The sequence below is a fragment of the Pholcus phalangioides genome, unplaced genomic scaffold (assembly GCF_987345545.1).
Source record: "Pholcus phalangioides strain wild (caught in Gottingen) unplaced genomic scaffold, Ppha-v1.0 ptg000042l_1, whole genome shotgun sequence".
NCBI classification, from domain to species: domain Eukaryota; kingdom Metazoa; phylum Arthropoda; class Arachnida; order Araneae; family Pholcidae; genus Pholcus; species Pholcus phalangioides.
This window is the reverse complement of record NW_028301628.1, coordinates 31,086,900-31,100,042: the sequence shown is the minus strand read 5'-3', so window position 1 is coordinate 31,100,042 and position 13,143 is coordinate 31,086,900. Positions and strand designations below refer to the sequence as shown.

Here is a 13,143-nt window from a genome sequence, read left to right as displayed (position 1 = left end):
TGATACCAATGAACTGTTTCAAATTTATCATTAAAAGGAGGGGGAAATACAGAAGATTATTTTTCAGGACACAAAAATAGAGGGAAAAACCCATAGCCCAGAACAACCCTCACAATTATCCACAATGACATACTCGAATGATACACATACAAACATGCTTAACCTTTCCATACAGTAAATATGACTTCGTAAAAAGCAGTGAAGTTTCACTAATTATCGATCACATAACAATTGGGAAACACCTGTTACACAGGAAGAGGTTTTCACGTTTTCGGTTATTTTTCAATTATAATAAATACTAGGAAATGAATTTTGGTTATAGACAATGAGAAATAGTGTATTCATAGTACCTGATCACGTAAAGAAACTATTCTATACAATACCTAGAATCGTGATCGTGGGGGAGGTTCAAAGAAAGAAACATTTCAAGCAACATTCCAGAGACGATAATTTTCTACATTATTCTTTTCGGAAAAAACCATAAATTATTATTTTTTTAAATTGCATACATTCCTACATCAGTTTTGTGCTTTACCGCACTGTATAACCTTCTTCCGATTCATAAACCACAGCACATTTTATAGTTACACGAAATATCCTTGCCGAGAGAAAGAGAGAAATCAATTCTGCTCTGCCTTTCGATTATTACGGAACACAAGTTTTAAACAAACAAATAAAAATGATGATCGTGATCGATCAATCTGCTTTGTGAATCATCACTGAACATTTTCAGTAAAAAGTAAAGAGTATAAGGAGGGTGGGGGTGGAGTAGAAGGAATTAATCGTAAGATGATGCGATCCTCATCACGAATGAGATAAAGAAAAGGTAGATAAACAGTGCCGAGTTATATCAGGACTATTCTATGCAACGGCGAAATCACGAATTCAGCCACGGGTGCTTCAAACAGTCTGAGGCCTTTGCACGTTCATTGGGATCGAAAGCTAACATCGGCAGTAAAAAATCTGTGAACGCCTGCGCATCCTCGTGACTCCATTCATATTTCTCTGTCAAGACATCGTAAAGGCCCCAAGGTTTAAGCTTTGTAATGTGCCTAAGTTCTCCTGGAAAAAAAGCAAAAGAATACATCACTTGACAAAAATTGGAGTGATATAAGAACAAGGTCAATTTGAAAACAAAGTAATTTACAATATCAACCAAATGAAGTGAATACCATAAAAAAATTTAATGGTTGTTTACAAAACAGAAATTAAAATATTATCACAAAAAATGAGTAACTTTGCCTGGTTTTAATTTATACAAAAATTGCCACGTTTTTAAGACAAATTTTTAGTTTTTAAGACCAATTGAATTTATTTGTCTTAAAAACGTGGCAATTTTTGTATAAGAAATTAAAATCTTATTTATACTGAAAAATAATGGTAGGGATAAAAAGTTGTGAAAGGAGGAATTTTTTTTTTTTGCAATCACTGTCAAAAATTTTACGAGACATTAAAATTTCTCGGAAGTCCGAGAAATGGAGTATAAATTTGGGAGACAGCAGCTATGCAAAAATAGTGACTTGTTATGAATGACTTGTCTGCTTGCTCCACACAAGTGGACAGATTTTTGAAATCAGCTCTGCCCCCAAAGTTAGAAAACCAACTTCAGCCGGCCACCAACAGAGATTGAACCCACGATTCTTGCATTGAGAGGCTATATTACAACACTCCCACTACTGCACCATTTTTGTATCAAATCAGTGGTGACTGTCACGTTGTAGATCTGGGCAAGACATTTTTTATCAGAAAATTTGAAGTTAGCTTACACAACTCTTCCAAACGAATCATGCATAAGTCATTCAGAAAGGAACAGCTATCTCGTTGGCATTTTGCCTGTTGTGCCTTTGTATTTGTAACGGCCGATTGTGCATTCCCGCAGCGCAGGTCACACGATCTTCAGCATTCAAGCCAGCCGCTGTGGTGGTCGAGTGGTCATAGTGACGGACTCGCATCGCGGGGATCCGGGTTCGAGCCCCACTGTCGCCACAGTGGTGGTCGGCTGAAGTTTGTTTTCTGTGGTTCCCAACTTCGAGGCGCAAATGCGAGCCGATCTCCCCATTACAAAGTCTCACCACCGAGAGCAACAGGCCTACAACAATAAATTATTCAATCATTACACTTCACTCCTAGTTAGAAAAACTGGTGGAAGATGACAGCACTACACATAACAAGCATTACACAGAAACAAACTTCACATCAGGTTTCACTACACGTACACTCCTGCATGTACCAATTCGTTATAGGTTCTGCAAAGGAATATGGACGAGGTGCATGTGTGGTTTAGTAGTAGCATTCAAGCCACCACTGTGGTGGTCGAGTGGTCATAGTGGCAAACTCGCATCACGAGAACTCAGGTTCAAGCCCCACCGGCACAGTGGTGATAGGCTGAAGTTGGTTACCTGTGGTTCCCAACTTCCAGGTGCAAATGGGAACCAATCTCCTCTTTAAAAAGTCTCGCCACAGAGAGCAACAGTATTCAGACATAACACTTCAGTCACTTCACTTCTGAAATATAGATGGCACTGAAAAATCATACACAACACTAGATATGCAATCAGACTGTTAGGTACACATACACTTCCGGAACAACTCACTAGGTAGTAAATTACCCATGGTGATAGACCTGAGTTGTGCTCGGTTTGAGAAAAAAAAATTCAAAGGCAGTCATTTCTCCAACTATTCTTCTTTAGTTTCTTGTGAGCATTGGTGGCAAAAGCTCATTTTTAGATTTTGTGCTAATTTAAAATGAATTGTCTGATTAAAAATGCCACGGACTGCAGTGTGGGGAGGGCGAACTAATGAGCATGACAATACTCGTATCAGATGCTCATCACTCGTTACAGATGCTTTGCTGAGTGAAGTCAATGAAAAAATCTTGGAAGGGAGATAGATGTATAACTCTTGATAATTTGCACATTGCTTTTTCCAAATATTTCAAATTTTTTGATTAGGAATTTTGTGTACGAATATTTTCAGAACAACAAAATTTGTCCATGGTGGGTTTCCAAGGCAACTGACTGACCAACGCAAAACCATGAGAATAAATGCAGCTCTGACATGTTTGATGTGCTATCAGGCAGGAGGACTTTTTCGATGTAATTGTTACGGGTGATGAGACATGGTCACGCAATTACACCCCAGAGAGAAAGGGTCAATCCCTTCGGAGGAATCACTCTTCATCCATCAAAAAATTCACAAATTCAGACTCCCTCAACAAAAAAATTCATGGTGACAGTTTTTTGGGATCAACAGTTTTGTGTTGGTGGATTTCATGCAAAAAGGCATTATGATCAATGTGCATTAAGGAAACTGCAACGAACCATTCGAAATAGCAGCAATGTTTTCTCATGACATTCTGCTTACTCATGACAATGCACGCCCTCACACTGCTGCTGCGACTCAAAATCTGCTGAACACATTTCAATGGAAAGTTTTCGCCCATCGCCCCGTGTAGCCTAAAACTGGCTCCAAGCAATTATCACCACTTTGCTAAACTGAAAAAATTCCTGAATAGAAAAAGATTTGCAAGTGACAACATCAAAAATGCAGTTAGTGCCGGGCTCAATACGCTGGCAGTTACTGAGTACAACAATGAAATCCAAAAGCTCGAGAACAGATATGATAAATGCTTAAATCAAGGAGATGATTAAGCCAAGAAATAAAATGTAGATCACTTAGATAAGGTTAAGTATTTTATTATACGTTTTTTTTTTCAATGTTAGCCTGGTTGTTACTTTCTGGGTGATCCTACAGTAAAACCTTTCTTTTGCAGACATTTAGTGGGACAAAAAAATAATTACAGACAAGAGAGTGACCGTTAATCAGGTGGTGTGAAATGCATACTTTTATTATACAAGGTGAAATTATAATTTGGCCGTAAAAGAAGGGGTGACCGCATCTGAGGTGGTGTCTGTTAAAATGGTTTTAATGCACTAATAAATCTCAGGTGCAGCTTGTCAATATCCCTCTGAGGAACTTCTAATGAATTGGTGTATGTCAGAATACACCATGTATTAAAACATGAAGTTTGTTTCTGAGGAATGACTTAGGTGTTCAATGAGTGTTGACACCTTCTGAATTTTGAAGCAAACAACTCAGCAGGTGTGCCATGCGCAAACTATAAATTTGATTAGACCAGACTGTACAGAGAGTAATTTTTTAAAATGAAAAATCAGCTCAGTGTGAGCTACTTGAAGGTGGAAAACCAACTTCAGCCTACCATCACTGCACAGATCGATCCTGGGTATTCGCAAAGCAAGTCATTCATAATGCCCACACGATGGTACAGTGGGCTTAAACTGAGTACCACTACTTGACCATTCATGAAGCTCGTAAAAATTCCTCTCGAGAATTTCTAACCAACTGGTACATGCTGTAACGTGTGTTCTGAATGCATGTGTGCAACCCTCACCAAGCATATTTATGTTGCCAGAGTCATGTATGTTTCATGTTCTAATAGCGCTTCTTTGTCTTCTATACTCCTAATTAAAAATGACAGGAGCCTGAATTTTTATGTTATGTAAGTATTATGTTGGAGGTCTGCCTGCACTCTGCAGTGAGACTTTTTCAAGTGAGAGAACGGCTCGCATTGGTTCCTCAAAGTTAACAAAACAGAGAAAACCAACTTCAGACAATCACTACTGAGCAGCCAATAGGGGTTCTAACCTAGATCATAGACATGCAACTGAATGCTGAAATGCAAGCACAATCAAACCATAATTTTGCATGTACTTTGAGCCAGAAATTCCAAAAGCAATTCAGACAGTTCATTTAAGAATGGAAAAAAATTTGGGGCCATTGGGACTCCGATAATTTCAGTTTTATCGCAAGATATTGAGTTTAAATACAATAAATTATTGTGAAAATCTGAGACTCAAATAATTGCACAAACAATCAGTTTCCAGAATCAGTCTCTGAACCAATGATAAAATTATTAAAGGTGAACAAATGCACAGACTTACCTCGTTTATTGAAAAATTCCCTTGAGTATTTACCAGAGAATGCTATGTGCTTAGGAATTTCACCTAACAGTTCGATAATATGAGCTAAATGATCTTCATCCCTGGAATAATCTTCTCCGGAGTGAGGTTCAAATAAATAGTCCCCAGTTGCCAACTCGAATGCCTGAGCAATGCCAATATATAACATTAATTTCAAACAACTCAGTAGTAATTTTAGCATTTTAATCATGATCATTCCCTCATATTACATGTTATCACAGAAACTTTCTATTATATGGTGCATATCAGAGCCAAAGGAAAAAATGTAATGCATTGAAAACAGGATATAACTGATGACTTCATCTGCATTCTAATGTCAAATCTTTTCAAAGTGATTCCAATAGAAGGAGCTTAATTATGAAGAGGCATGATTATTGAGAGGGACATCTGCATTTAAGATCAATGTTTTTTAAAAAAACAATTTGCTTCAAAACATATGAATAAACAAGATGAAAAATTTGGTTGCACAGAAGGACCACGCAGAAGATGGCAGCCAATGGATCAATATGAAATTCATGAATTCAATTTATTTTCCTCGAGGTATCCACCATCACATAACTGCAAGATATTATGTCATGTTTACAGTTATCAGGGTATCCATACCCAAAAGAAAATTGTGACTTTCCTTTGACTTATTTAGTAACACATTATTTGGTGATATTGGTGATTTAACACTCGTTATTTATTGGAGATTTAACGCCTTTTACTTGGCAGAATAGCTCATTGGCTTGAAAAAATGAAAGATTTCATCAAGACTTGGCACAGTGACAATGACTATTTGTGCTACTGGCTGTTATTAATTTGTTTTGTTTAGCAGAAACCGACACATTTGCACTTTAAATTGGAAAATTATCTTCAGCCGAGCTCCACTGTAAGATTGCAGAATCAATCGTCAAGTTCAATATAAGGTGGGGAGGGCATAGTTCACAGGAATAAAATTGAGAGCAGGAACTTGAAAAAAAATTCTGTGACCATCTCTATTATTTTTCATGGCTTTTTTCTCCACTAGTGACCTTTTTCCCATTTTGTGTCACTCAGAATTTTCAAACTGCAACATATTGCAGTCATGATATATTGGATACCTACAGAGCATGCTTAAAAAAACAGACCTAAAAAATTTTGCATCAATCCTTTCATTAGTCTCCCATGTGGCTCAAAAGTAATTCAACATGGCTCAAAAAAAAAGAGAAGCCCAGCCGAGAAACTTTTTGTCTAGCCTGTACTTCAGAACATTTAAGGATAAACACAACTGAAATCAATTTATAACCCCTGCTTATAATATGTACTCACACCATAACATGTACTCACACCATAATATGTACTCACCATACATGCTGTACTCCAAATATCAGCTGGAGGACCATACCCAGCCCCAAGCAATACTTCTAAGCACCGGTACTGTCTAGTTTGGATGTCTTCTGTGAAATGGTGATGCTTGAAAAAAATAAAATATGATAAATTATTGCACTATTCCAAATTTAGCCTTATTTTTTTTTTTAATTGAAAATTACCCATAAAAACATCATTAATGTAAAATTATGGTGTTTGTAATTAAACTGACTCCACTTCGTCAACTGTGAGCCTGTTCCTTAAAACTTCTGAATCATGCCTTTCAAAGCATTGACAGACGGCCTTTCGGTAGGCTGCTACTCAACCGTAGATGCACCTTGTACACATTCTTCCATGGAATTTCCAAAGAATTGGTACATGCCAGAATGTGCGTGTGCATGCTGTGAACCAAGTGTGAAGTTTGTTTCTGTTTAATGCTTGTTATGTGTAGTGCTGCTACCTGCCCTCATCTTTCTGTAGGCTGTTTGTACACTTGCGAAAAGTGGCTGCTGTATTGCACAAGATAAAACAATGACGTGAAACACTATGGTAACATAACACCCATGTTGAGCTGAGCCATGGGATGTCTTTTTGGTCTTTAGAAACATCTTTAAAGCCTGAATTACTGGCGATGTTGTGACCTTCATAGATGTGAACCTGCATTTTGATTTCTAGCATGTTCTTCATGAAAGTTTTCTGCTACTTACACTAAAACTGTGAAAATTTTTTACCAAATTTTTGTGGAATCTTTTTCCTCATGTCATGATTACTCTTCCTACCAAGTTTTGTGTTATTCCAGTTGTTAGATTAAAGAACAGATGACTGAATAGTGTCAGTTTAATTACAAACACACTGTATTTTATCCAAACAGATTTGCAAGTATACTTACAACCCAACAAGCATTTCCCAAGTCAGCTATCTTGACAGAGATATCACACACTTCATGAACAGGATCTGGACTATGATCGGCTGCTTTGTCATTTTCTGAAATCATGAAAAATGAGTAGTAAGACAAAATGAAAATTCTCCTGGATGAAAATGTGGCAATAGATAGTGGTTGAAACGTACAATATTTCAAGAGAAACGTTAATGAATCCTACCTGGACATGAAGCAACTCTTCTCATCTCTGACTCTTTTGGCTTGTGCTGAGTCGATGGTGTGAGTGTGCTTTCGGACCTCTCAAGCCTGCCTCGTGTCGTGAGGTACGTGTCATCTGTATTCTCTTCGTGACCATTGCACAGTCCCTCAACAGATGCAGATAGACGACGATCAATGCCTCCAATGGTTGGAATCTTCTGCTCTTCCTCTTCCAAATTAATAGTGGGGTAAGTGGAACATGGGGAAACAGATGAGCTGGGAGAATGCCTATAGTGGGGCTCGCTGACGCTCATACCCTGACCTGAAAAATCAAAGAATGGACAGATGTGCAATACATTATTCATGGATACTTTGTATTTCTTTTAAAGCTAGTTACTGTATAACATATGCAGTGAAATCTATCTAAGACAGACACTGTATGAGACAGAAACCTGCCTTGAACAGAATCAAAAGATAGTCCCATTGATGATAAATGCTCTAATGCGCACCTTTATAAAACTAACTTCTCTCTAAAATGAATGCTATTTCAGTTTTTTGATGTTTCATACAGATTCCACTGTTTATGCTACAAAATTTTTTTTATTTAGTACAATGTTTTTCTACCAGGACTTATGCAAGGACCCCCTCGCATTATACCATAGCCACTCCCCACGTCATGGCTATTTTCTTTGTCCTGAAACATATCCCACAGATCCCTCAAGATTCACGGATTATTGGTGTAAGTAAAACCACTTTCATAAGTTCATAGAAAATCACAACCAGACTGTGGACAATCAGACTTGGTCTTTTGAGATAAATTTAGACAATTTACTACCGTTTTGCTTTTAAAGACAAAGCTCAGTCAGAATTGTGTTTTCGTTAACGTTAACAGAACATGAATGCAATGTTTAATGCGCTTAAGTGCTGCCACTTATCTCCCAAATCGGGCAAATATACCATTGTGTGGGTTCTTTAGTTGCAGCAAACATAACATAAAAATTAATCAAAATTGAAATTCTCTATAGCAAGGCTTGCTTGGAAAATCCTAGACAGCAGGTCCCCATGGCGACTGAAAAATTAACATCAACACCTAATTGTTTTCCATGTATGATAATTGAATTGAAGTATTAGGTCAGCATAAATTATTGGAAATTACACTGAAGAGCCAAAAAAACTGGTTCACCTGCCTAATATCTTGTAGGGCCCCCGCGAGCACGCAGAAGTGCCGCAACACGACGTGGCATGGACTCGACTAATGTCTGAAGTAGTGCTGGAGGTAATGGACACCATGAAGCCTGCAGGGCTGTCCATAAATCCGTAGGAGTAAGAGGGGGTGGAGATCTCTTCTGAACAGCACGTTGCAAGGCATCCCAGATATGTTCAATAATGTTCATGTCTGGGGATTTAGGTGGCCAGCGGAAGTGTCTAAATTCAGAAGTGTGTTCCTGGAGCCACTTTGTAGCAATTCTGGATGTGTGGGGTGTCGCATTGTCCTGCTGAAATTGTCCAAGTCCGTCGGAATGCACAATGGACATGAATGGGTGCAGGTGATCAGACGGGATGCTTACTTACCTGTCAGAGTCGTATCTAGGCATATCAGGGGTCCCACATCACGCCAACTGCACACGCCCCATACCATCACAGAGCCTCCACCAGCTTGAGCAGTCCCCTGTTGACATGTAGGGTCCATAGATTCATGAGGTTGTTTCCATACCCGTACACGTCTATCAGCTCGAAGCAATTGGAACCGAGACTCGCCAGACAAGGCAACTTGTTTCCAGTCCTCAACAGTCCAATGTTGGTGTTGTCGGGCCCAGGCGAAGCGTAAAGCTTTGTGTCCTGCAGTCATCAAGGGTACACGAGTGGGCCTTCGGCTCTGAAAGCCCATATCAATGATGTTTCGTTAAATGGTTCGCACGCTGACACTTGTTGATGTTCCAGCATTGAAATCTGCAGCAATTTGCGGAAGGGTTGCACGTCTGTCAAGTTTAATGATTATCGTCAGTCGTCATTGGTCCCATTCTTGCATGATCTTTTTCCGGCCGCAGCGATGTCGTAGATTTCATTTTTTACTGGATTCCCGATATTCACGGTACACTCGTAAAATGGTCGTACGTGAAAATCCAAATTTCATCGCTACCTCGGAGATGCTATGTCCCATCTCTCGTGCGCCGACTATAACACCACGTTCAAACTCACTTAAATCTTGATAACCTGCCATTGTAGCAGCAGTAACCGATCTAACAACTATGCCAGACACTTTTTGTGTTATATAGGCTTTGCCGACCGCAGCGCCGTACTCTGATTGGTTCCATATCTTTTTATTTGCATACGCATGCCTGTACCAGTTTTTTTGGCTCTTCAGTTTATGTCAGCTAGTATAGAAAAAAACGAAGTCCTGGACAAATCAAATAATACACTACTTTGGACAGAATTTTTTCAGACGTGAGGGATGCTTGACACCTATGAAATTTTGCTGGTGCCCAACCTTTTTCCAATCTATAAAAGTCCTGCTACACAGAATATTTAATTTAATCCTTTGGATACACCCGACTTACCCTGAAAGGTACACCGGAAAATTTAATAAACTTGACACTGCAAATTCTACAAATTGAGTACCAACTGGCTAGGCAGGAGAACTAGGAACAGGTACGACTGAGAGGAATCGATAACATGCAAGACACATTTCGAGAGAAGTACCATTATTGATTTCCCTCAGTCTGCCCATGTGTACAATTATACACCATGAGGCAACTCCAAGAAGCTGAATAAATAACTTTAGTCAATGCCAAAAGATAACCCAATGTTACAAACAAAACTACTCAATATGTGTACCTATGTTTTCATCAGAGCTACCGTTGAACCTTCCATTATCAGGATTCTCATCATCATTCTCATATCTTTCCTGCAATACACAAAAACAAACATCTTATTTTGAAAATCGGAATCAATAGAATGTTGTTGGAGCTTATCAGTAGAAAAAAAAAACTTTAATAATAACTTGTCTTCATTTTCCTTAGCTGAATTGCTTTCAAACCAGGGTTTAAAGTGGGTCAAACTGCATGTGTTCTATGTTAGTTTCTTAAAAATCAGTTACAAAGTGACTACAATTGATGCTATGTGTTGGTATTTTATTTTGAGTGCAAAATTTGATGCAATTATTTAATCAATACATCACTGGACTGATTCCTGTTGGTAATACTTGGCATAAAATGAACTCTTCGAAATATTTATAAAAGATTTCAGAAATTTGAGATAATATATGGTCAAAAAGCATATTTGTAGAACATGAGATTTTGAAAACTGCAAATTTTGCAGTATTTTTTTAAATATTTAGAATCAAAATTATTTTTGAAATCTTCACAGATACTGTCTTGAAAAAAATAATCAGATAACACGGTACATGCTCAAAAAAGTATGGTTGCTAAGACAGACTTGTATTTGAATCTGACTAATAAACTAATTTCCTATTTGCTTTTTTGATACTAGACAACTTTAGTCAACATGAAATAACTACAGTAGACACTCTATAATCCAGCCTATCCAGTAATCCAGAATTTTTAGACAGGTTTCTTACAAACCTAGAATGGGAAAACATGTCTTTGTGTGTCTATGCACATAAGTTAATATTATTTGAATGAGCTTTTTCTCAACTACCTTCCAGTAATTCAGCGCACCCTGGTCTGATACTCGGGAAGTAATTATGTTTATAAATTTTCTAGAGGAGGCCGTGAATTTTTTTTTTCTGCACCAGGTACGTGCAGGATTAGTGAGAGTCTACTGTATAATAATGAATATAATGATAAAAATAAAAAATCATGAAAGTTTAATTACTATTTAATTAATCACCAAATTGTGAATCGGAACTCAGGGCTTTAAAAAAATAATGGAGAAAACTGAGAGAAGTGTTCAAAAGTTTCGAATGAGCCAAAAATTGTTAGTTATTTTCACATGCAAGTCAAGCTATTCAACAAAATGGCTTCCACAAGCTGCTGGAGGTTGTGAAAGTTGTATTTATAACACAAGAAATTATCATTTTTTTGAAAATTCTGGGCGACTTCCAGAACTCAATTTCGCAAATCTCATTGATTAACACTGTTACTCTGGTTATATTCAAGTTATGAAAGCATCAAAATGAAGTGGTATAGCAAAATCTTTCTAAGTAGGTACTGTTGGAACCGATCCAGTCAAGCAGAATTCAGTAAAATTGTTTGATTGAATTTGCTCATTTACTATGTTTTTCTTACCAAACTATACAAATACGGTAAAAATCTTATATAAGGATACCCTCTACAACAATATTTGCCTATTTAGCAACATTACTTGGTCCTGATGCACTTAAATATAGTGTTAATATTGGGAGGTGGGGAATTAAAATCAAAGTGGTGAAAGTTACATTTGCAACTATTTCAAATCAAGAAATACAATCTACAAGTGCTAGACTGTTGAAAGAATAAAATATAAATCTCAGCTTCAATAGTTTACCACCAGATTGTGAAATCCCAAAATTTTTAACATGGGAACCTATGACAATTATTCTAATCAGAACTTTTTCTAAAAATGATGATTGACTCGCACCACTCTGAATTTAACCCCTCATACATTCCAACAATAATTGCTTTATAACGATAAGTTTCTCCAGTCCCTTGAGTATTGTAAAACGGGTGTTTCACTGTGTAGCAGTTTGCGAACGCAATTTCTACTTCAAATACACTCTTTGTACACTTTTTGCTAACAGGTAATTAAGAAAATAAACTATAAAATTCAGTACCCACTCAAGTGCTATTGGTATTGTGTTTGAAGATTTTTGACAGGAAATAACCTTTTTTGCTTGAGCGGTTTCATCCCTAAAATTGATATTCACTCACCACCTTGCCAATACATGAAAGTGGGAAAAATGACTGCAAAATATTATCAACTCAACCAGATTATCTCACTTACAGAGGTTCAACTGTGCTTTCAACTCCTTTCAGTAAATGAAGGGTTAAAAACCAAAGTCAAAGAATTGGCCAACCCTATTTTGAAAACAGTTTGATTTTGATTCACAGAGCAACTGATCAGTCTACAATAAAAAGCCAAGTTGCTGAACATTTTAACACTTAATTTAAATGATAATAGTCAGAAATTGCAGCTTTGATATAGTGGGTACAGAGAAACTGGGAGAAGCAAACTTTCGTTTTTATCATCAATTTATCAACTGAAAACCAACTGTTTATGCTAAAGAGACAAACTCACCTTGATTCCATTATCCTGAAGACTCACCTGATTCATGTTCTCTTCCATTTCAAGTTCTTCTAACTGTTGCATCTGCATCTCCAGGAGCTCTTGCTGACGCTTCGCTTTTTTCCTCAGTTTTTTCTTTTTGTTTTTAGACATCTTGGTGTTTGGGTTCGGCCCTTGAAATTCTTTTGGTGCAGTGCTCACTGGAATGAACCAAATGTGTGGCAAAAGCCACAGTAAGAATTAGTGAGTGTGTTTCCAAATTTAACTCATGTTAGTGCTGTTTTTTTTTTACTGCATTTTGCCAAAATTTAGCAGAATTTTGTGGGTGCTATCTTGGCAACATAACAAATATATCCTTTCATCACCATTAAAGATATCATAGTGTAGGGGTTCTCCTGCAGCACCAACATTTGTCAGGGGTGCCATGGAGTGGTTATGCAGACAAAAGTTCTTCAAAGCAATTCTTTGTTACACTGCTCTGGGGAGCTGCCAAGAAGCGTTGATTAGGAAAAA

General features: G+C 37.5%; 1 protein-coding gene across 2 annotated transcripts in view; it reads right to left on the bottom strand.

The window, feature by feature from the left end:
- Positions 1-485: 485 nt before the first annotated feature.
- The window catches only part of LOC149064799 (SRSF protein kinase 3-like), a 29,840-nt gene continuing 17,182 nt past the window's right edge, over positions 486-13,143 (bottom strand). Inside the window, exons 9-15 of one of the 2 annotated variants that reach the window (XM_089255352.1) lie at positions 12,643-12,830; positions 10,243-10,312; positions 7,430-7,729; positions 7,219-7,313; positions 6,327-6,434; positions 4,962-5,124; positions 486-1,062 (exon numbers count right to left, since the gene is read on the bottom strand). In XM_089255352.1, the coding sequence (XP_089111478.1) occupies positions 878-1,062; positions 4,962-5,124; positions 6,327-6,434; positions 7,219-7,313; positions 7,430-7,729; positions 10,243-10,312; positions 12,643-12,830 (1,109 nt within the window). In that variant the 3' untranslated portion in view covers positions 486-877. The remainder of the gene's footprint in view (positions 1,063-4,961; positions 5,125-6,326; positions 6,435-7,218; positions 7,314-7,429; positions 7,730-10,242; positions 10,313-12,642; positions 12,831-13,143) is intronic. The other variant, XM_089255353.1, reaches the window with a different exon arrangement.